The sequence below is a fragment of the Lathyrus oleraceus genome, chromosome 2, assembly GCF_024323335.1.
Source record: "Lathyrus oleraceus cultivar Zhongwan6 chromosome 2, CAAS_Psat_ZW6_1.0, whole genome shotgun sequence".
Classification (NCBI taxonomy): Eukaryota; Viridiplantae; Streptophyta; class Magnoliopsida; order Fabales; family Fabaceae; genus Lathyrus; species Lathyrus oleraceus.
This window is the reverse complement of record NC_066580.1, coordinates 292,790,509-292,815,360: the sequence shown is the minus strand read 5'-3', so window position 1 is coordinate 292,815,360 and position 24,852 is coordinate 292,790,509. Positions and strand designations below refer to the sequence as shown.

General features: G+C 37.4%; 1 protein-coding gene and 2 long non-coding RNA genes across 9 annotated transcripts; 1 reads left to right on the top strand and 2 right to left on the bottom strand.

Moving 5' to 3' along the window:
* Nucleotides 1-373: 373 nt before the first annotated feature.
* On the bottom strand, nt 374-2,255 carry LOC127119187 (uncharacterized). 7 transcript variants are annotated; one of them, XR_007802710.1, is made up of 4 exons: nt 1,898-2,255; nt 966-1,230; nt 776-876; nt 374-668 (listed from the first exon to the last, which is right to left on the bottom strand). XR_007802710.1 is itself a non-coding variant. In XM_051049371.1 (4 exons), the coding sequence occupies exons 1-4, from the start codon at nt 1,956-1,958 to the stop codon at nt 664-666; spliced, it is 312 nt and encodes a 103-aa protein (XP_050905328.1). In that variant the 5' UTR covers nt 1,959-2,254; the 3' UTR covers nt 374-663. The 7 variants fall into 7 exon arrangements, 2 of the variants coding, with proteins under 2 accessions (XP_050905328.1, XP_050905327.1); XM_051049371.1 differs by having other exon boundaries at nt 1,086-1,230; nt 1,898-2,254; XR_007802708.1 differs by having other exon boundaries at nt 374-890; nt 1,898-2,253.
* Nucleotides 2,256-13,740: 11,485 nt separating this feature from the next.
* LOC127121355 (uncharacterized) lies at nt 13,741-15,848 on the bottom strand. The gene is made up of 3 exons (XR_007803414.1): nt 15,436-15,848; nt 14,230-14,370; nt 13,741-14,115 (listed from the first exon to the last, which is right to left on the bottom strand). It is a non-coding gene; the product is annotated as an uncharacterized LOC127121355 (long non-coding RNA).
* A 5,067-nt stretch (nt 15,849-20,915) lies between these two features.
* Nucleotides 20,916-23,108, top strand: LOC127121354 (uncharacterized). The gene is made up of 3 exons (XR_007803413.1): nt 20,916-21,278; nt 22,194-22,556; nt 22,725-23,108. It is a non-coding gene; the product is annotated as an uncharacterized LOC127121354 (long non-coding RNA).
* Nucleotides 23,109-24,852: the final 1,744 nt, after the last annotated feature.

Sequence of the window (24,852 nt, the reverse complement as noted above, 5' to 3'; positions counted from 1 at the left end):
ATTCAGTTCCAAGCATTAAGATCAAGTCAAAACCATTCACATTCATTCAAAATCATTTATAATTCATCACAATGTCCATTCCATGAGAAAATAATAAAATCAACTTTGACCAAAGTCAACCGGATTACAAACATGAACCATTAAACCTTTCTACCATTCATCATGAACCATAGGCCTTTAAAACCATTTCTAATTTCAATTTTCACATTCAATTTGATTTTAAAACCATGACATTATCAATCATTACCATTCATTAGCGTTCACATTTCTAAGCAATTCCAAACCAACATTTAAAACCATTCAAAATGACATTCAAATCCGTTTCCATTCTTTCATCATTTAAATCACAATGCCATTCATTTTACAATATTCCTTTGATGTCCATAAACTCATTCCATTTCCTATTATAAATCCAACAATCCAAGTACATATATTCAAGTTTTTTGTAACCAAAGATAAAATTACAATCAAGATCCAATATATACACTACATGATCCATTACATATGGCATACAAAACACCAAGGTCTCATGCATAATATTATATAATATATTCTCGTTTCTTCATGACTTTCCAAGTCCACACACAAACATCCATTGGTAACCTTCATGTTGTTCATTGTGTGAAGCATTGCTCACAATGGACTCCAAAATCTCAAACAGCATCAACCTGCAGAGTTGTTAACATTAAGACCAAAACAACCGAGGTATTCGCCGAACATGGAAATGAAATCTGACAACCCAAAGAATTGCACAACAAAATTTATTTAGAATAACCGATTTCTAAGAGAATTTGAAAACAGAATCCAAGCTCCTCTTCCCAACTGACAGCCAAAAACCAAACCGATTTCCAACAACCTTGAATTATCCTTCGCAACCTGTAAAACCATTTCTATTTAAAGGTTCAATCATAACAGTTGCTAACAAGTCATCCTAAACCATCATCCAAATAGAGTTTTGAAACAACCTATAACAACTCTCAAAAGAATTCAATCATTCTGACAAAATCACAATAAAGCGTAATGGTCCATTGCGTTTTGAAAAAAGAAGGAAGATAACTAGTCCTTAATCAAGACAGGTACTACACCGCAATCCCGCAGCTGAACCGGAATCCACCGCAAACCACGGGCCGAGTCGGTGTACATCGTTATCACATGTGAAAGCAAGGGGGTAGCTTCTACACAATTGGACCATAACCAGTCTGCCACACCAAACAAAATGCCTTACGAAACCTGCAAAAAAAACTGGTTCATTAGCGGCAGGACATTTCTTAGTTAACAGACCTTCCAAAAAAAGCAAAGTTAACTGAAGTTTAAATGAAAATTAACATATACCAGTCCTAACATAACTAATAGGTCCAAACTAGTGAAAAACAGTTAGCAGTGCACACAACAACTCGCAGCTTTCACAACTAACTTTGTAACCACTCTAACTGTTTTCTAACTGTTTCAGAAGCTATAACAGAATCTGGTGAGAAAGTGATAAGAGAATGATAAGACACAATAGGTGGAGGGATATAAGAGCATCATCCCAATCTTCACCCGTGGAGGGAGGGGGATCCTTTTTCCAATCCGCAACCTCTCCAACTCTTTTAACCCTCAATCTCCATTTTCTCACACAATTCATAACAAAATACCTCTAATCATCCAAATGCCACTGTCAACTCTGTAACAACCTTCTAATCAAACCTGCAATAAACCTCTTTAAATAATACTGGTATTGCACTTCTTCATAGGGGGCAGAGGAACACAACGGGAATAAGAGAAGGAAGGGCTTCACAGAAGAAATTCTCAGAAGCAACAGGAGCATAGCCAGAACAACACAAGCGGAAATAGAAATCAAAAATAGAAGAAGAAGAAATCAAGAAGGAAAAGGTTGGAGAGAAAAGGAATCACGAACCTGTGATCATCATATCGAAGAGTCTCAGTGAGTCTTGCTTCCAACCACCATTTTTATCCATATTTCTTCCTCCTCGATTCCGTGTGCAAACAAACCGTAGATGAGTCGGCCTCGATTACAACTTGACGATGAGGTTGAACGCAATTTCGTTCTTTGTTGTTGATCCTTTATGATAGGTTGAAGTGAGCCCTCGTATTTGTATTGATGATTATGTGTCGACAGTGCAAAATCGAGTGAGGAAAGTGTTGAGTCGTGCGTGCGTGGTCCCATGAATGAATCCTTGTTCGAACGTACGCTTACACAAAAATGGAGTTCTTGGCCGCATTCACGTTAGGTCCTCACGCTCCTTATGCATGTTTTGGCTTCTGGTGACCCGGTTTGGGATTTTTTGAAGACTTGGGCCTTTGGCCCAAACAGGTTGTTTTTCACATGATCCATTTTCCCCCATTGATAGGCTGAAAATTTTACCTTGTACCCCTACAATTAATCCCATACCCCTACAAAAATTTAAAAATTCCCATTTTACCCTTAATTGGTTTTAACCAATTTACCATTTTATTTTTACCATTCAGTTGAAAATTACAAAAATTACACTTTCACACCCCTCGCACCGGAACACTTGCAAAAAGACTTCCGGTATGTATTTTTCCAAACCGGAAGACTTTTGGGAAGACTTCCGGAACACAAAAAAAGCAAACCGGAACACTTAAGGAAAGAGTTCCGGTTCACATAAAAAAAATTTCAAAAAAAAATTGCATACCGGAACTCTTTGGAGAAGTGTTCCGGTTTGCTTTTTTTGTGTACCGGAAGTCTTTTTTTAAGTCTTCCGGTACGTGTTTTTTTTTATTTTTTTTAATTTTTTTTTTTTTTTAATTTTTTTTTTTTTTTTTTTTACAGAAATGGAAAATCTTCCCAAAATATGTGTAGATACTACTGATGCGTTTATGACGACGGAAAGATTTGGTACACGAGAAGAGGTTATCAGATGGATTAAAGAGGTTGGAATCGACAATAAAGTAACTGTTATTATCAGTCGTTTAGCACCTAGAAACATTTTGCTTTCCTTGCAAGACAAGTTTCCTGAGAATGTCACTCGTATTACGCAAGTATACAAGCATAAGAGTGTGATAGAAAAAGAGATAAGAGGCCCAAGGAGTGAGATACAACATCTGATAAAAAAAAAATTACGTACCGGAACACTTCAAAGAAGAGTTCCGGTACACATCATCCAAACCGGAAGACTTGAAGAAAGTGTTCCGGTATACAAGTATACAAACCGGAAGACTTTCTAGAAGACTTCCGGTTCAGTGTCCATAAAAAACAACAAACCGGAACACTTTAGAGAAGTGTTCCGGTATACACGTTTCAAACCGGAAGACTTACTCTTAAGTGTTCCGGTATACAATGCAAAAACGCCAAAAAAATTTCTTCTCCGGAAGTCTTCAACGAAAATGGTAAAAAAATTTTGAAACGGAAAATATACCCTATTTATATGAGGGTATTTTGGTCAAAAAAATTTAAATGTAGGGGTATGGGTACAATTGTAGGGGTATAGGGTAAAATTTTCTGATAGGCTTCGTTTGGGCCCTGCAATGGCCATATCACCAACTGCACTCTTTCCTTCAAAAAGCCCAGGTTATAGTTTCTTTGCATATGTAGTGTTAACTAAGGATTAGGTTAGTTTAGTTAGATTTTAATCTTGATTAGCTAATTAGGAGGATAGAGTTTTTAGAATTTTAGTTTAATTAATGTTAGTTTAATTAGATTAATTTGAAGAATTTAGAATTGATTAGTCCAAAAGGCTTTTAGAAATATTGATCTCTTAGTATGATTAGGTTTTGAGTCTTGATTAATTAGGTTCATTAGAAGAGATTAGAATTTAGTGTTTGGGGGATTTAATTGGATTTTTTGGAAATATATTTTGTTTAGTTAGAATTAAATAATTAGCGTTTCAGAGTTTTTTTAGAAAATTAGGAATTAATTGGAATTAAATAATCTCCTAGGTTTTTTAGAATAATTATAATTGTTTAGGATTTAATTGATTTTAATTGATTTTCATAAGTAGAATGTAATCCAATATCGAATATTTTGTGATATGACTATTTTACCCTTTAGGGGTTATATTGGTACTTCAACCACATAATTACTTGACATGCTCCCTTAGGAATTTTGACTTAGAACTTTTTATCAAATTTTCAATTGCATGTTGCCTTAGAATTTTAATCAAGTATGAACCATATATTAATTTGATCCCTTAGATTAGTTGATTAATTCTAACCATTAGAATATGTCCAAACCTAGTTTCCCAATAAAATCAAACTCATGATTCAAATCGATCAAAAGTAATTTTGATCAATTAAATCCTTTGAACTTGTATAATCCCACAGTCTAATTTGAATGACCAAAAGACCCTTGGTCATTTAATAAGACTTTTCTCTCTAAACTGTGGAGCTCGAAGCCTCAAGTCAAGATCATCAATCAAGGCATCCTCAGTCATACCAAGCAGTGGATAATACAAGAAACCAAAGGTGGAAAACTACAAGAGCTTGTTAAATCAAAGTTAGAATCGTGTGGCATGAGCCTTAAGTAATAGAGAAGAGGTGGGACTGGAGAATTCCTACCCCCATTCTGAATATCTTTGAGTATGGCACGAATGACCCAACGCTCATCGTATTCACCTCTACTCATAGACTTTAGCACAATTCTAATCATAAGATTGACAAGTCTCTCCCTTTTTGCAAATGAAAGCAAAGACTACATGAACAGCTTATCAATCATGAATCGAGTCGTACGACACGACTCTTAAGCAATAGAGAAGGAGTGAGACTGGAGAATTCTTACCCCCATTCTGAATATCCTTGGGTATGGGATGAATGACCCATCGCTCATCGTATTCACCTCTATTCATAGACTTTAGTGCAATTCGAATCAAACGATTAATAAGGTCTTCATCAATACAAGAAACAACAACAAAGATCCCCCTCTCCCCACTTGAAAGTTAGGATGATAATTGCATGCCACGAGCCTTAAGTAGTAAAGAAGGAATGATTCTGGAGCTTTCTTACACTCATTTTGGATATCTTTGGGTGCGAGACGTTTGGCTCGTTGCTTATCGTATCCACCTTTACTAATAGACTTTAGTGTGATCCTTATCAATTAACTATCAAGTCTACTCATTCTCCATTCTAATCACTTCAATTCAACCATTCAATCATCTTTTCTTGCCTCCTTAATCACCTTGTTTTCAGCCCTAGTGGGCTGAACTACGAAAGCTCTGATTTCCTTATTGCACTATAAGGATACGTAGGCAGGAGAATCCAGTTTCTTCGCGAGCTATCTTATCTATTTATACCCTATTTATCAATCAATCATTCTTCATTCATTCTATCAACACCATATTTTTGAGATCAACCATACTTCTCCTTGGACTCCTTGTCTATCCTTTTAGGACGATTTAGCGGCAGTCCACCTCATCAATCGAGAGTTGTTTGGGACTACGCCCAAACACTTATTTCAGTCTTTGTTTTTTGCTTTACCCTATATTGGTGGTCTTGCTAGCCCACGTACTGGTAAATTCCTACCTTGCTCTTCGATTCAGAGTCTATCTCCTTCTTGGATCCAAGATACTGTCCTTATTTGATCTCGAACTATTTGTTCCCCATCCAGTGATACATTATTCCATGTACTACACAGTACTGCAATCATTCCTTGAAGTGGTGTTTGTCTTGTGAGTCCCCATTGCTTAGACAAATACCTCTCTCTCTCTCTTTGTTTCATGGCCATTAACCTCTGAATTGGGTTCGTCTTGTGAGTCCCCATTGCTTAGACAAATATCTCTCTCTCCTTGTTTCATGGCAGTTAATCTCTGAAGTTGGGTTTGTCTTGTGATTCCTAATTGCTTGGACAAATACCTTTCTGTTGGTACAAATTATACTCTTCATCACTGTATATCTCTCTCTCTCTCTCTCTATTCTCGTGGTTCTGAACTACGATTGCTCTGACTTTCTCATTACACGATGAGAATAGTAGGCACGAGGATGTGAATCATTGGCGAGCATACTTCTAATTATTCCTTCCTCTGCCTTAGGGCATCACTCATATCTCTAACTGTTCATTACCTACCTTCAATTATAAATCGTTCACCCTGTGACACATTATTTCTTTGACGTTGAAATACACTTTCTTTGGACATCCATATACATCCTTTTGGGACGCCTAGCGTATAATCCTCATTTCTACCTAGAGTTGTTTGGGTTACACCCTCAAACACTTAATTCCTCCTTTTTTGGCTAATCACCTTATAGTGGCGGTCCTACTAGTCCACATATGAGTTAAATTTATTTCCCTTTATGGTACAAATCCCATTTCTCTTATGGATTCCAATACACTTTCACCTTTCGATTTCAAATTATACTTCTTCAGTCACTTATCACCAAATATCCAATTTTGTGACTTTGGTCACTTCATTCCGTTCATCTCCACAATGCATTCATAACCTACCTTCATTCACTCCAGGTGATATACCAGTTATCTTCGAGCCAAATACACTACCTCTTTGTGCTCCTTCTTGTGTCACCTTGTGAACCAAGAGATGTTTGAGACTGTGCGCAAACACATATTTCTTTGTCTTTTCGGCTTTACCCTATAGTGGTGGTCTTACTAGCCCACGTACTGGTAATAGCCACCTTACTCTTGGGTTCATCTTTTCACCCTTGTTGGAGTTCAAAACACTATCCTTTGGTTCAAACCATACTTTGATTACAATTCCTTTCCACCTCCTGCCTCTAGTTCCTTGAACTACGAAGCTCTGAATTCCTCATTGCACTATGAGGATACGTAGGCATGAGGGCCTCAATCCTCACCGAGCACTTTATCTATTTCTCATCCCTTTCCCCATTCTTTTGCGAGTAATCTTCAGATATCACACCTATTCGAGCGAGAACAATCAAAACGGGTTCCCATGGAGTACCATGGGTGTTTAGGGTGCTAATACCTTCCCCTTGCATAACCGACTTCCTTACCCCGCATATCTCTTTCCCATGGGTTTTATCGATCTTTTCCCATCCCTTTGGAGATAAATAACGTTTGATGGCGACTCTATTATATGTTCGAGCGTGCGATACATTCTAGTATATTTCCGCTAGCTTCAGCTGGAGACTCTGTTGGGGAGTTTGCTTGAAGTTAGGGGTCTCTTCTTGAGCATCCCCAGCTTCAGCTGGCGACTCTGCTGGGGAGTTTTCTTGTAGTTAGGGGTATTTCTTGAGAATCCTCAGCTTCAACTGGTGACTCTCCTAGGGAGTTTGCTTGTAGTTAGGGGTTTCTTCTTGAGCATCCCCAGCTTCAGCTGGCGAATCTGCTAAGGAGTCCTTGCTTCACCAGGTAGGAGTCGAGCCTAGTTTTGATTGCTTCTCCATTAGTTCAGGTGTTTAACTTTATGTATTTACTCGCTTTATTTATCGCATTTCTTATTGCTTTATATTATGGATATTATTTGTTATACTCTCTGTTGGGTTTGGGATAGATTATATGAAAGAGAAGCTCTATAACCGAGCATAGTATACACATAAGATAGACTCATGGATAGTCGTGTACACTTGCGTTTCGCGTGTTGGGTTGTCACAAGAACCACACCGATACTAGATTCACTTGAAAGTACTTTTGTCCTGTGAGCATTCACTACGGCATGGTATTTCCATTTCGAGTCGATGACTCTAGGAGACCTTCTAGGGACCACCTTGGAGCTTAATCCATACTTGTGAGGGGGATATGGGTTTTTCTTGCAGGAAACCATAGACTCTACATACCTTTATTCTCATAGACGTTGAACCTTTAATCATGCATCAGGCAGTATACACCGATTATCTAGACTATTGGTGTTGTTAACCTATGTTATTGCATTGTTATACAGATGTTGGAGCTTTGAACATGGGTTATTATACTACCAAGTCCTTGAATCTATGGGTGTTGCATAATTATTTGCATTTCATTCCCAACATATGCATTCATTGATTTGTATTTCATGCATGTTAACCAGAAAACTCACCCTATCCGTTCCTCTGTTAGAAAGACAACGATTCGCCGACAGCAGTCATCCGAGGATCATGGAATAGACTAAGAGCACTGACAGAGATGACATGGTTTTGGGGCTATTCTTGGATAGAATGATGATAAGCTTCCCAAATCAGGTTGTGATTGATAAGCATATTGAAGATAGTCTGAAGAAAGATAACAAACAAAAGGTGGTTGCGAGCTTTTTGCCACTTCTTCCTCAAGAACAGTGTTGGCTACCACATCAGAGACCTGCTCAAAGCAACCAGAAACTGAAGCAAATAAGCAAAGGAAACAACGATCAAGAAAGGATATGTACTCACTATGATCCAATTCCTGTGAGTTACGCATATATGCTACCTATACTGGTTAACGCTGGGGCAATTGTGCCTAAACAAATCGAGCTTGCTAACTTTCCCTACTACTGTGAGCATGACCCTCACGCCACGTGTGAATACCATGTTGGATATGTGGGGAACTCTATAGAAGCTTGTCATGTTCTCAAGATAAGTTCAAGAACTTATCGATCGAAATCGGTTGTGTTTTACACCCATGACTGCAAAGGTTCTTATTAAGAAGGAGTCCAAATACAAGGGTCCTCCGATTCATGTGCAAGTTCCTTCACCTGCTATGCAGTACCCGAATCAAGGATACCACCCTCGAATGCAGTTGGCCTATCTCGGGGCATCATATTCTAATGCTGTTGCACTTTAGTACGCCTATACTGGGGCATCCTATGTCCCGTTTGGGATTCATCATGGTCATACTTCTCATTAGATGGTCAATCCTGGCTTGGGGCACTCAACTCAAATGTTCCAACCAATGGCTATTCCTCCGATTTATCCTCCGTTGCAAGTACATTGGATGCATATGCCATGCTACTCATACCCTCATGGTGTTACATCCCAGTATCAGCATTCTCCTCAGGCTCAAATTCTTAAAAGTCAATAAATTATGTCACATAACCATAGAAGGCAGAGGAAAACCAGACATCGCAACAAGAAGTGTCCTCAGCATGACCAGATCCCTGTATCATATACTCGATTACTTCCATATCTTGTTCCGTAAGGGGCAGTCGTACCAATGGAGATTTTGCTTGCCATTTTCCCGTATCATGTAAGAGACGATCCTAATTCCCCATGTGCTTATCGTGTTGGACATAAAGGGCATTCTACCGAGGATTGTTGGAGTTTCAAAGTTAAAGTGCAAGAGTTAATTGATCAGAAGGTCTTGTCATTCTTTGAGGAAGGACCCAATGTCATAACCAACCCGTTGCCAGACCATTATTGACAAATCGTGAATGCGGTTAATGGTGAGGATTGCTCAGATTCAGTTGCTTCTTCAGAGGAGTATCAAGGCTAGCAATATCATATTGATTCAATCATGTCTCATTTGTAATCTTTTCTTGTTTATTACGTGTTGTTCATTTATAAAACTTATTTGGTTTTCAGATGATAATAATAATGAAATAAACGTGCATGTTTTGCTTAAATCCATTCGTGTTCACTCATACTTAATTTTATCACTATCATACTATTGTTCAAATAAAATCGAAAGAGAATGATGCAATTAAAAATGCGCAAGATCATTGCATGTATGCTTTTGAATAAGACCGTACTGATGATGTAAGGCATTGTTCAATCCCTAAACACCAGAGATATAAGGAAGTTAATCCCTAGTCAACCCCTTTGGGCCTTGAAGTAGGAGTTTCTTTCTTTATACACATGAAACCCTCATGTTTAACCAGGGGAAAGGTAGTCTTCAGTTAGTTTAGATTTGCATATCCCATAAAGTGATCAATCGATGGAATCACGAATCCAGAATGGTTATCTTTTATCCACAAAAGAAGTGAGATAGTCATAACTTGTGCAACAAATCGAGAAAGCAGTGTCACGGTATTTGCTCAAGAATAAAAAGAAAAGATGAAAAAAAATAAAAAAATCAGAAGCAAATGAAAAGCCCTCTAAGTCAAGAACTTGAAAACAAGATTGACTTAGGAAAAAATTAGGGTGTCCCGGTGGGCGGCCGCCCCAAAGGATCAACCCAGGCAAAATCAGGGTAAACAAAACAAAAGAATTAGAGGATCAATATCAAAATCCTCAACAAGAGCAAATCCTTGCGACTGCAAACAAAATCAAAAGGCGAGTGACTATCGCTCCAAACTCTCGTAGGGTTCCTTAAACCATCACTATCCTTTTCTGGAAGATGAACGCTTGTTTTAAGCTAACTGAACATAGGATTGGAGAACATCACGGATGTAAAGGCAAAGTGTCAGACAAAGCACAATCGCAAGTTTTGATGATGACAAATGACCACCATGCACGTCTACAAACAAATGCAACACATTACTTATCATATCCTTTCCTACTTATCTAAATCTGTTATAATTCTTAAAAACATATGTGGACAAAGTGTGATCATGACGAAATACATGAAAATCACAAAACACAATTTTTTGCAGATTTGAAGACTTTGAGTCGACCATAAGGGTCGGCGCACAGCTCACGGGTCAGCGCATAACTCAGACAAATTTGAGTTTGGTCAGCGCATGCTTGCTTGAGTCGACCACAGGTCGGCGCATGGCATAGTGATGCTATCCACGGGTCAGCGTATGAAACCTTTAAGTCGACCATAGAGGTCGGCGCATCTCCCACGGGTCAGCGCACGCCGACCTATGGTCGACCGCTCGTGCGAAAACTCAGTTTTCTGAGTATTTTCCACTGTTTGAAAAGCTGTTATTTTTGGTTGGTAAGCTGTTACTATAAATAGAAGTCAGAACACTTTTATCAACCAACATTTGTCAATTTGAATTCAAGTGTTCAAGGAAACAAGAAAGAGTGAAATAGGTGTCCAAGATTCATCATCTTCATCTTCAACATCTCACAACACATCAACTACACACAACCATTTTTGATGTGCTTCGTGTTCGGTTAAAGGTGATAAGGTTCGAAGCTGTGATTGGAGAATCCGGTTCGGGTTGAAGCTTGTGGCAGGTTCTTTCTTGAATAAAACCGTTAGGGTTTTGTCCTCCAAGACCAGTTTGTGTTTGGGGGTTTTTGGACGAATTGCTTCATCAATATTCAGCTGAGCGAAGGTGATTGAGAAGAGGAAGTCTTCTTCAGTCTAGTAGCGGATTCGGTGATATTGAAGTGAAGGATTCAGGTTCGATTCGTTGTGTTTGAGATCAGCCGGGCCGAGGGTTTGAAGAACGGAAGATTCTTCAGCAAAGGGGCTGGAATCGGAGGTCTAGCAACAACGATCGAAGGTCTTGATTCATCTTGAATCAAGGAGCAAGGATAGGAAGCATCATTCAACACATTGAGAGTTCTGTTGTTTACTTGCTTTGCAATCCTTGTATAAACGGTTAAATTTCACAGGTGATATCTAATTAATCATCTCAATTCTAATTTTAGAATTGAGGGCAGACGTACCCCGAAGCGAGGACGGCGGAGGAACTGCCTCATCAAATCTCTGTCTTCTTTAATTTTCAGCATAATTGTTTTTCAGCTTAAAAATTAAGTGATTTTAGTTTAAGCAATTTTACCAAACATTGATATAAGTTGAGTAAGAGATTAAAACTCCTGTTTGAATAACAAAGTACAATAGTATATTGTACTAGGTCAATTTGAATTACTTACTCAACTCAAATATCACTTGGAGTGTTTATGCACACCAAGTGTTTGTTAATTTGCATAAGCCAAAGTTGTCTTAAGTTTGCATCTAGTTTAATTTGGTATTTTGGATCATTGGAACTAGGCTTGCTAGTAAGTGAAATATATCATTGATTGTGCAAATAGTGTAGTGATTTGTATTTCACTTTATCTTTAATCCATTAGCTTAACGCATATCCGGTTTTCCAATAACGGTTCGTTTTAGACTAACATTTTTCCTTGGCCGCTTCCGCACTTAAAACAAATTTTCAAAACCAATCTTTAAATTGGTAGCGCCGACTCAAGTTTTTAATTGGGATCTATTCAACTCCCCCTCCCTTCTAGATCCGTGCCATAGTCTAACAAGTGGTATCAGGAGCTCCGGTTCACTCCGTGCTTCAAAATATAACTTTGATAGAAAATGGCTAACGAACCTAAAGGGGCTTACAATAGAGCTCCCGTTTTCAATGGTGAAAATTATAGTTATTAGAAAGACTGTATGCGGGTGCACATAAATTCCATAGATAGAAAAATATGGAACGTTATTCTCAATGGTCCAATTCAAATAACCATGACCAATGAGAACAACGAATTGGTGCCTAAGCCCGAAGCACAATGGACCGATGATGATGAAAAGAAATACAATTATGATTGGAAAGCCAAAAATATCCTAATCTCCTCATTAGGTGTAGATGAATACTATCGTGTATCCCATTGTCCTACTGCTAAGGCTATGTGGGATTCACTACAAATTGCCCATGAGGGGACGAATGATGTTAAATTGACTAGAATCAATACACTAACACAAGAGTTTGATCTCTTTTTCATGGAGCAAGGGGAAACCATTGCTAACATGCAAAAGAGATTCACTCATCTCATTAATCGATTACATTCACTTGGTAGGCCTGTTTCCAATGATATTGCTACTAATAAGATCTTGAGATGTCTTAATAGGGAATGGCAGCCGAAAGTGACCGCCATCAAAGAGGCAAATGATCTTACCACATTGGACTTGACAACATTGTTTGGTAAACTACAAGAGCACGAACAAGTTCTCTTAAGCTTGGAACAACACGAAAAGAAAGATAAGAAGGACAAAGCAAAGGTGAGTGAAAAGAAATCAATAGCTCTAAAGACTTCCTCCTCAAAGTCTCAAGCAAAAGAGCAAAGTGATTATTCATCGAGCGACGAAGAAGAAGAGGAAAAGAGTGAAGATATGGGGCTGTTCGTTAAACGCTACAACTGTTACGTGAGAAAGAAAGGCATCCAACATTCCGAGAAGAACTTGGTAAACTTCCGGAAACAATCTAGGTACTCTAAAAATGATGACTCAAAAGGAAAAATAACTAGAGGGTCGTGCTATAAGTGTGGAAAGTCGGGTCACTACAAACCGGACTGTCTGATGAACAAGAAGACAAAAGAAAAAGAATCATACAAATCACACAAGAAACCATCAAAGCCAAGGAGGGCATACATAGCTTGGGAAAGCGATAGCGACTCCTCCGATGATGAAAGTTCTAGTGATGAAGATGAAAATGCAAATCTATGTCTCTCTGCTCATCAAAAGAACAAGAAGAAACAGGTACGACATGCTAAATATGAAAAATCCTCTAGTATGTCTCATCACGAATTGCAAACTGCTTTTGATACTTTACACTATGAAGCGAAAGAGGCCTTTAAAAGGCTTGCCTCAAATAAGAATTTTTTTCACATTTGGAACATAAAATTCAACAATCCGAAAGGAAACTTGAGGCACTTAAAGCTTCTATAGTGGAAAGCACAAAAACAAGTTATGAGGACCTTAGAACTAGAATGATGAATTTTGGGTGTGATACTTGTTACATTTGGCAAGGTGAAGTAAGAAACCTAAAAGCCAAACTTGACAAGGCTCTTGAGCCCAAGATTACCTTTGCTATCGATAAATCAAATTTTCGAAAAAGTATGGTTAACCCATATCAAAAATATAAATACGTTGTAAAGGATGAAGATAGCAAAAGCAATCAAAATGAAAAGTTCTCTTGTCTTTATTGTTGCAAGAAAGGCCACTCCATTGCTAAATGTAGGTTTAGGAGATTTTTAGTTCCTAAAGGCATTTATCAATGGCTGCCCAAATGCAACCATTTCGTTCCTCACCACTCAGGACCCAATAAGCAATTGGGTACCTTCTCTTGTTAATTATCTTGTAAGGGCATGTACCAGATATGAACTTTGATCTTTGGGGGCTCATGGAGGATCATCTATGCTTGACATGATGTATAATAAAGTATACCTTAAGATATTTGATCAATTGGTGAATAAACTTGCTGAGGAAGTCACGCAAGATACCCAGATGAATTAGGGCTTCCAAGACAAACAAACTCCAAACTCTTGATGAATTCTTGATCAAAATGACAATTAAAGAGCACGGGGATCCATATATGATAGTTAGAATAAATATGAACCTTTTCTTGATTGATCTCTTGCACTGAGGGTCTCAAACCCTAGATATGAACTTGGTGGGGCACAAATGGACACACACACCTACAAAAGAAATGAAACTACACATATAAATATTTTTGGTATTTTGGTTAGTAAACAAAAGAATATAAAGTACGATACATTCAAAAGTGCTTGGTAATCTCTCCCAATGCATACCTAAATGAATGAGGGATGAAGAGGATACCAAGGTGAGATCCCAAAGTCAATGCAAATGATGAGGTAGCATGAGGGATCTTAGGGTTAAAATTGGGGTCTTACACATAGCTCCATAACAAAACTCTAAGCCTAGAAGCAGCCCTGCACCAAAGTATACAATCACATGGAGATGCCATTAATGTCAATCCGTGGAAGTTATAAATCTCCTATTCATAACAAAGCATCCACAACAATGCATACTAATCACAAACCATTCACAACATCAAGACTAATTAGTATTCAACTAACATGGCAACAATGAAAGAAAACATCCTAACAGCTTCAAACATCATGAAATTAAACAATTCACCATCCTACAGATGAGGTATAGTATGACTTCATTAGAAAGTTTAGCTAACAACAACAAACCATACTAACAGCTAAATATGCTAACAGAGCATTTACACACATAACTAACTTTCAGAGTTTCAATTAACTTCGCCAGATTTTCAATTCAAATTCAGAAATAACAAATTTATAACAATAACAATTTCAACACATACACTTAACAACAAGAGTTCAACACATCATATAAGATTAACAAACTTTGAAATAACTGCTAACTGCATACTATAACATAGCTTGATTTTCATTTGTAACTAACATAACAAAATCAGTTTGCACCCATTTTAACAACAATACAAAATTCATTAACCTACTAACAGATTTTATCTCAACTAACTCTCTAATCCTCCAACTAACTTAACCGATTTTTCCATATCCCTAGGTCCTAACTAATTTCACGAACCCCTTGGCTAACAGATATGAAACAGATAACAACTTCTTCACATTGAAGATAACAGAGTTTGATCTCTGTTAACTTTGAGCCACCTCTATAAATCATCCTCTTCACTCATCAATCATCCTCTCCAGGAATCATTGCTCAACTTCAATTCACAACCTTCAAAGTTCACAATCTACAAAAATTCTCTCAATCTCTCTCTGAACCACATATAGAACTTCTCAGTTCTCTCAATTGTTCAACCATCTTCAATATCCATCACCTTCGAATTCACCTTCAATTAGTTTTTCAGAACTTCAACCTATCACTTCTCCTCATGAATCCACAACCACACGCCTCGATTCTCAATTCATAACAAGCACTGAACAAGAACAGAAGAATAAGACGAAGAGAGGAAAAGAATAGTTCAACACAAGGACCGTTACCTGGCGCCAACGAAATTCTGGTGAGACTCCAATATTTTCTTCCTTTTTTCGTATTCTAAAGTTATCAGGATGTAGAGATTCTTAAGGGGAATCAAAGCCCCAACGTGTGGTGACTCGGTTCCCTTCAATTACCATTTAATTTAATAATTTCAAGTTATGGTTCATACGAATTCCTCTTCAATTTGAGAGATTCTTAAGGAATTAGGAGATTTCGTTGATAGATTTGGAATCAGCGTTAGAGTTTGAGTGGAGTGGTGGTGTTTGTTTGTTTTTTTGGATGCCTCCGCCGTCGAGGACGGCCTCTGGCACGACGGAGAGAGTAACGGAAACAGAAGCAGGAACTGAGGCGAGAGAGGGAACGCGTTTTGAGCCATGTAGTTCTGAGTGTTTTTATTCATTTAAACATGTGCATTTGATTCATTTAATGTTCACATTATTTCTGATGCTTCATTCATATGTGCATTATAATTGGATATTAATGTGCATTTTGGATTGTCACGCTGACTCACTGCCTTGTCATTTTTGACATTATCCACACTTATTTCTATGGCAAATCTGTGTGGTCCTTGTTGTGTTGGGCCCAACTGCATTTTGCTGAAATATGGCATTGTTTGTGTTAGTGTACTCCTTGCCTCCATGAACAATTGGTATGGGTCTTCAATTTAGGCCATAATCGCAACACCACTTATTGGCACCCCTATTTTGAGTTCTAACCCCACTTATTTTGACATTTTCTTGATTCTTTTCATGTGTTTTTTTCTTGATTATTTTGCACTATATTTTTACCATATTTCACTATAAGTCTGGTTATTTTCTTCACCATGAATTTTGATATACTTGATATTGGTTTGTTAATTTTGTAGAATTTTAATTCATTTTTAATTGAACATTTCATTTCTTTTGCATGAATACTATAATTGTTGATTGTGGTATTTCTACATGTTTGATATAATTTTTAGGTCCATGTGTTAATTAGGGTAAAAGTATGATTTCTTCCATAATCCATGTTTATTTTCAATTTTCCATTTGATCCATAATTCATGATAAAAGGCTTTTGACCTAGGGTTAATTTCATTTGGTTTACTCACTGATTGTTGAATATCTTGTACATTGAAAATGTTATTTCAATTTGATAGATGTATGTTTTATATAGGTCATTTTTTTTCACTTTGATCATATGGTTCATTCATTATTAATTATCCATATTTATACATTTCCATGTGAATTGATAAAGTGTCATTAAACATGCGTCCATTGATGCATTGTTGTCAATTGTTTTAACCCATACTAGCCCCATGTGTTTGTGTGTTCACATGACTATTGTGACTTCAAGTGTGGATCCAAGTTACCTTTCCTATTATGATCTTTAATCATTCATTTACCCTATATTATTTGAGAACACCATGACATTTGATTGTTTTAGACATGGTGCTTGGATTGTAACTTATATGTTTCCATTACTTTACCTTTTGTATTGTATGGTTCCATCCCATCATTGTGGGTAATATGTCCCCCTTTCCCATGAAAGTGTAATAACTTAGATTTACATTCCTTTATAACTTTCCATGCAGTCTAACTAAAAAGATAAAACCAAGCGATAAAAATAAATCTTTCATAAGTCAAAAAGCACACTTGATCAAACATCAAGTGTTTTCCAAATCAAACTCACTCCATAGAAACATGAGTGCTTGATCCAACGTCAAGTATCTCATTACGTATCATTATCCATCTTTCTCATATCATTCTCTTCTCAATCTACTTCTATCTCTACCTTCATTCTTCACACAACATTTTTTTCATAAAAGCCAAACACTTGATCAAATGTCAAATGCCTTTTTCAAAATCTTTTCTCAATAAACTAGAATTCAAAAATGGAGTGTACATGCTTGTACACAACATTCAAGTAATTGGGTTGTTGGTCGCACCTAGCTTGGAGGGAAATGCTTGACTTCCTCCTTAAAACATCTAATAATAAAACAAGTTCAATCCAATGCTCTTTGAAGGTATCGGAAATATACTCGAACGTATCGCACGCTCGAACATACAACATAGTCACCATCGAACTTTATTTATTCCCGAAGGAAGGGGAAAATATTGATAAAACCCGGGGGAAAGAGATATGATGGGTAAGGAAGTCGGATATGCAAGGGGAAGGTATTAGCACCCCAAACATCCTTGGTACTCCATGGGAACCTTTTTTATTGTTCTCGCTTGAATATGTGTTATATCTAAAGATTACTCACAAAAGAATGGGAAAAGGAAGGGAAATAGATAAAGTGCTCGGTGAGGATTGGGCCCCTCACGCCTACATATCCTCGGTGGGAGATGAAAAGAATGGTGATCAAAGTATGGTCTGAACAAAAGGTTAATGTTTTGAACTCCAACAAGGGTGAAAAGATGAACCCAAAAGTAAGGTGGCTATTACTAGTACGTGGGCTAGCAGGGATGCCGCTATAGCGTAATGCCGAAAAGACGACAAAATAGGTGTTTGAGGGTATGGCCCAAACATCTCTTGGTTCACAAGGTGAAGCAAGAAGGAGCACAAAGAGGTAATGTATTTGGCTCAAAGATAACTGATATATCACATGGAGTGAATGAAGGTAGAATATGAGTGCATCATGGAGATGGACGGGATGAAGTGACCAAGGTCACAAAATTGAATGTTTTGGTGATAAGTGACTGGAAAAGTATTGTTTCAAGTCGAAAGGTGAAGGTGTATTGGAATCCATAAGAGAAATGAGATTTGTACCATAGAGGTAAACAACTTTAACCGATACGTGGAATAACATGGCCGCCACTATAGGGTGATTAGCCAAAAACAAAGACTGAATTAAGTGTTTGGGCATAGTCCCAAAAAACTCTAGGTAGAAATGCGTACTTTTCATTAGGCATCCTAAAAGGGTGAATGTGGATATCCAAAGGAAGTGTATTTCTGATCTCAAAGAAGTAGTATGTCACTGGGTGAACGATTTATGATCGAAGGTAGATACTGGATAGTGAAAGGTATAAATGATGCCCTAAGGCGGAAGAAGGAATAATTAGAAGTATGCTCGCCAAGGATTCACATCCTCGTGCCTATGTATTCTCATCATGCAATGAGAAAGTCAGAGCAATCGTAGTTCATGGAACCAAGAGAAGAGAGAGAGAGAGAGAGATACACAGTGATGAAAAGTATAACTTATACCAAAAAAATGGTATCAAGGGAACCCACAAATGGATAGAACTTGGAATCAAAGAGTAAACATACATTTACCAGTATGTGGGCTAGCAAGGTTGGCGCTATAGGGTAAAGCCAAAAATAAAGACTGAATTAAGTGTCTGGGTGCCAACCAAACAACTCTTGATTCACAAGACGGACTGCCTCTATATCATCCTAAAAGGGTATAGGCGGGGCCCAAGAGAAAGTATTATTGTGTACAAGGAATAATATATCACTGGATGAAGAACAAACAGTTTGAGATCAAAGAAGAATGGTATCTTGGATCCAAGAAGAGATAGACTCTAAATCAAAGAACAAGGTGGGCATTTACCAGTACGTGGGCTAGCATGGTTGTCGCTATAGGGTAAAGCCCAAAACAAAGACTGAATTAAGTGTTTGGGCACAACCCGAAACAACTCTCTATTGATGAGATGGGTTGCCGATAAATCATCCTAAAAGGATAGACAAGGAGTCCAAGGAGAAGTATAATTGATCTCAAAAAGAAGGAGGCAAGAATAGATGGTTGAATGATTGAATGAAATAGTGGAATTGACTTGATGGTTACTTGATAAGAATCACACTAAAGTCTATGAGTAAAGGTGAATACGATGAGCACTGGGTCATTCATCCCATACCCAAAGATATCCAAAATGGGGGTAGGAATTCTCCAGTCTCATTCCTTCTTTACTACTTAAGGCTCATGACATGTAATTCTCATCTTAACTTTCAAATGGAGAGATGAGAATCTTTGTAGTTGTTTCTTGTAACGAAGACCTTATCAATCGTTCGATTTGAATCGCACTAAAGTCTATGAATAGAGGTGAATATGATGAGCGTTGGGTCATTCGTCCCATACCCAAGGATATTCAAAATGGGGGTAGGAATTCTCCAGTCCCACTCATTCTCTATTTCTTAAGGCTCGTATCGTACAACTCGATTCATGATTGATAAGTTGTTAAAGTAGTTCTTGCTTGTTGCATGACTTTGTGAAGAGAGAGACTCGTCAATCGTATGATTAGGATTATGCTAAAGTCTATGAATAAAGGAATTCTCCATACCCAAATATATCAAGAATGGTGGTAGGAATTCTCCACTCCCACTCCTTCCCTATTACTTAAGGCTCATGCCATACAATCCAAATTTTGATTTAACAAGCTCTTGAAGATGCCACCTTTGAAGCACTTGTATTATCCACTACTTGGTATGATTGAGGATGCTTTAACTGAGAATCTTGACTTGAGGCTTCGAGCTCCACAACTTACAGAAAAAAAATCTTATTAAGTGACCAAGGGTCTTTTGGTCACTAAGATTAAACTTTGGGATTATAAAAGTTCAAAGGATTTAATTGATCAAAATTGCTTTTGATCAATTTGAATCATGGGTTTGATTTGATTTAAGAAACTTGGTTAATCTTAATCTAATGGTTAGAAATTAATCAAACTATCCTAAGGGATCATGCATTGGTTAATCCAAGTTGACTAAAAATTATATGTTGAAAATCCTAAGGGAGCATGTCATTGTTAAGAACTGATTAAACTTCTAATGTCAAATTCTAGTTCTAAGGGTTCATGCCTTTATATGGTCAAAATGGTAAGATAAACCCCTAAAGGGTAAAATGGTCATTTCTCATGCAATATTAGGAACCTAATTAAATCCTAATCAAAATTCTAATTAACCTATCTAAAACTATTTTTAATCAATTAAGTCTAATGGTTTATAAAATTAACTAAGTTCTAAAAAAACAATAATGTTCTAATTACCTATATTTATTCTAATTAAAACCTAAAGTTAATTACCCCAAGATTTTAACTAATCACTAAAACCAATTAAGCTAGATAAAAAATTTATTAATCAAGAATTAACCAAAACTAAACCTAATTATTCTAAAAGCTAAATTAAAAATGAAATTAAACAAAGCCAGGGGTGCAAAATTAGGAATGGGAGTGTGATATGTGAATGAGCCTTAGGCCCATGAATTCTTCCTGCAAACAAAAAGGTCCACAACAATCCAGCATGGGGGGTGCACGAGTTTTGAAGCGGATTCATGGATGGAAAATGGTTTTGGGCCCATCAAGAGGCCCAACGAAATTCAAGTGCCAAACCAAAGGAAAATGGAGAAGTCAGCAATGAATGTTCAGAGAATCTTTGTCCTAGGGACTCTAACGTCCATGCTTATGCAATCCCAGAGTTTGTCTTCACATGACCCTAAGGATAAGATATTATATGGACACGTGGAAAGGAAACTGCCAGTAATAACGTAAAGCATTATGACCATTCGCCTTCCCTCCACTCAGTTTTACTATCCCCGCCTCCATCGCGCAGGAGGCTCCCTCGGCGGAGGAGCTTCTCCTAAATCAAAAACCTTAACACCAAACTCTTCCTCTCACCATCTTTTACACCGATTGACCCTTACATTTCATCAATTCCTAATCCAGTAGACGAATCGAGCCAAACTTTTGGGAGAACCCTAACTATTGAAGACAAGATTAAATCCTCTAACCATGGAATCAAAGCCCAGACGGTTGGTGCTTTGATTCCCTCAGCTCTAAACTACGCACCAGCAACAGACTTGAAGTGAAAAAGGGAAGAATATTCAGCTTACCTTCCGAAGAAGGTGAAGACGATGGTGACAACGAGATATCTGGTATTTTTCGGTCCCTTAGTTCTTTGTTCCTCCCTTTTTCTTCTCTTGCTATTCTTCTTCTACTCCAATTCTTTAGCTTGTAGGTTCCTGTGCGTTCTCTTTCTCTTCTCTTCTATTCTCTCTTCTTCTCTTGTTTTACAAAACTAACTATAATCTCTAAAACCCTTACTATCTTTTTAACTCATAATGGGCTTAACCCACTTATCCACCCATTCTAATTAATTAGTCCTATTACTAGACAATTTCTATTTCTACTCATAAAATTCAATTATTCAAATAACACATATATTCAAATAATTCAAATAATCACCAGAACACATATTTAATTAATTATCACACCAAATAATGATTAATTAAAATAAAAACCTAATAAATAAATACGAAAATTAAATCGGGGTGTTACAGAGATTCATACCAGCTCCTTTCAAAACCATGTTTTGCTATGAGTCAACAGAGAAAGGATGGAGTGAATCTTCAGAAACAACATGAAGCATTTCACATTGCTGTATTGATGCTTCAACTTATCCAACATGTCCATTTTTAGAAGTAAAGCTTTGTTGAAGATGACTTCAGAATCTCCCGAGTGAGGCGGTGAGGTTCATTTTGTTTGTATTCAGTCATCATGTCTTTATTGGAGATTCGGTTCAGGGAGGTTTGATTATGTTAGGGAGTTCATGATGGTAGAACTCTGACAATTGAATACCATGATTTTATTTTGAATGCTGATGTATTATTGATGTTAATGTTAGGTTGGATGAACTGCTAGTTATTACACTCAATATCCTATTAGATTAACATGCTAAATTATGTTATTTGTAAATTCTAATGCTTAGGCTATTACTTAGTAGAGTGAAATCAGTTTTGTTTCTGAATTTGATTTATGATGTTAACTTGATTTTAATTTATCTTGCTCAGGAAACACTCCTGCAATTCTTGAAGCATTCTCAATCAGCTCACCAACCAAAGAGTTGCAACAACGACATCATGGCTTCTACTAAGTAAATGATGAAAAAGGATGTCCGTTTGTTCATGTCCCAAGCCTTCGAACAGTTCCTTGGCAAAAGCAAGCTGATCATCGATAATTATCTCAATGTTTACACCAATATTCAGAGCTCTTACATGGCTTCAACACCTTCATGCATAGAGGGATCAATTAGTGGTAAAAAACCAACAAATCTTCATGGTGCACTAGGGGTTGCAAATGGTATACCGCTAATGATCAAATGTTGTTGCCGTAAATAGCAAGATGCTAACATGGGCAACAACAGTTTGTCTGAGGTTTGTTGAGACTGTTAGAAAAACAGTTGGTGGTTATAGAGTTAGCTATGACAATTTCAATTATGTTATTTAGAATGAATTTAATTTTGAAGGTTAACAATTGAGGATGACATAAATTAGTCTATAATTGAAAATACTAATCGATGTACTTTTTATGGAATTATGCAGGATGGTTGCTACGACTCAAATATGGTGTAGCTTCTAGTTCAACTTCAGAATTAAGAGTTGGTTAATTGGTTTAATTTACTACGGGTGGAACGTCATGGATTCAATGCCGCTACCTGTGTTAACGGCTGTAGCCGCTGAAGGCAAGCAGCGTGCTCCACCTTCTGCGGTTGCTGCTGCTGAAAAACCGGTTAAAGGTGCTATTGTCATGGCCACCATGGTTGAAAAGTTCTTCTTGTTCATGTTAGTGACCGTATATTGTTGGTTTCGATTTCATGATGGATATTTGTAGGGTTTATATAGGCAATGGAAGGAGGAAACCCAGGACCCACATATGCAAATAGATTTGTCCAATTTGCTCTATCAGGAACAAAAATTTGATCAATGTTTGTTGTGTCAATAAGCGGAGCATTGGAAAGGCTCCAATTTCCATTGCTGGAAATGAAAAGTGGCTGCCCATACCCAAGAGAACCCAAAATAGCCATATCCTCTTTCAAAAATGTAGGGTGATAAAATTTGAATGGATGAGATGATGAAATATGAAGACTCGACTGTGAAGGTTTAGGATTAGGCTGAAAGAAGTAAGCGAGTTGACTTCGGCCAAAGTAACATTTTTGCTATTTTGCATTTGTAAAATGATGGAATGGGTATTTGTACGAATGAACTCCTTGTAGCATGCCCTTGAATGTAATATATCAATGGCTTATTTTACTTGCAAAACAAGTTTGAATGTCTATGAGCGAAACAAGTACCATGAACTTGAATGAGTGAATTCAAAGTGCTAAAACCAAAGGATCATGAATATGCATGGAAATCAACATAGATTAGGAATACCATACATAGATTAACCATTAACGATATGCTAATGATAAATGAAATAGGGACTCCAAAATAAGAATGAATGTAATCCCAAACAAAAATACCCAAAGTAAGTAAACTTGTAAGAAATTACATGTCATGAATGAATCTTGCATTGTGTTATGCTTGAAGGTGAAACATGATGATATGGCCATGAATGCATGAACAGGTAAGCAAGGAAATAATGGATAACCTTAACTTGTCCAAACACAAGCAATGCCATGAATATAATAGGGCTTTGGATCAAGGATTAGAGTTTGGGTGTGGAGTGAACATTAAGACCCAACCTCCAAGACCTTAAGAATCTATCAGCTAGGGTTTTGATGAATCCTAAGTCCATAAATCATCCAACATGGAACTCAGGCACCAATGACCCATGATTAGGGTTTTAAACTAGGCACCATGCTCCACAAGCTACACCTCAGATCATGGGCCCACCATTGGGGTTTTGAAGTCATGTCCATCAAGCACAAGACCCCATAATGGCAAAGTCAAGAATCAGGGTTGGGATGTACATATAGATGTCAAGATGTAGGCCACAAGAGTCAAGGTCCCAAAGGATCCAAAAATTAGGGTTTCAACACACATGATGAACAAAATCACAATCTCCCAACCGAAACCCGAATTTTTGTCAACCACAACCATGATGCACATGAGTGAGTCTCAAGTTATAAGTCAGGTGAAAAGCGAAAACGGAGGGCAAATTTTAGGGTATAACAGCTGCCCCTATTTAATCTTCTTGAACCTGAGTACAAGAATTGCGAAAGCTTTTCACATATTCGAGGTCGAAGAGGATTAAATACTAAAGTATCTAAAAAATTTCCTGTCGAGAGCGTACATAATATGATGAGAGTTTTATGATTTGTCTAACAAAGGTTAGGCTTTGGGTTAGTCAATAAAACTGGATTTTTGGTTTTTATCGTTAGCACGGTTTCATGTTATGGTTTATGAATGCTATGCATGATTGAAATGAGATGATTTATGCATGATAATGATTTATGCAATGGTTAAGCCAGAATCTCATATAGGGGGCAGTGGGAATTCTGGGCTAGGATATGTGATCATCCAAACGTGATTCTCAAACACCTACCTCAAGCTCACTAGATGTTGTAGCACCTCTGAATTTGATCTGAAAAATGGAGAGAGCTTGTACCTGTAGCCTGCCTCTGCCCTAATTTACTAGTTATGTGCACCAACTACCCCAATCACGGGTCGTGGGGCAGTCTCATCATCTGATTATTTCAAACTGGCTTGCCCCAGTGTCTTGAAAATG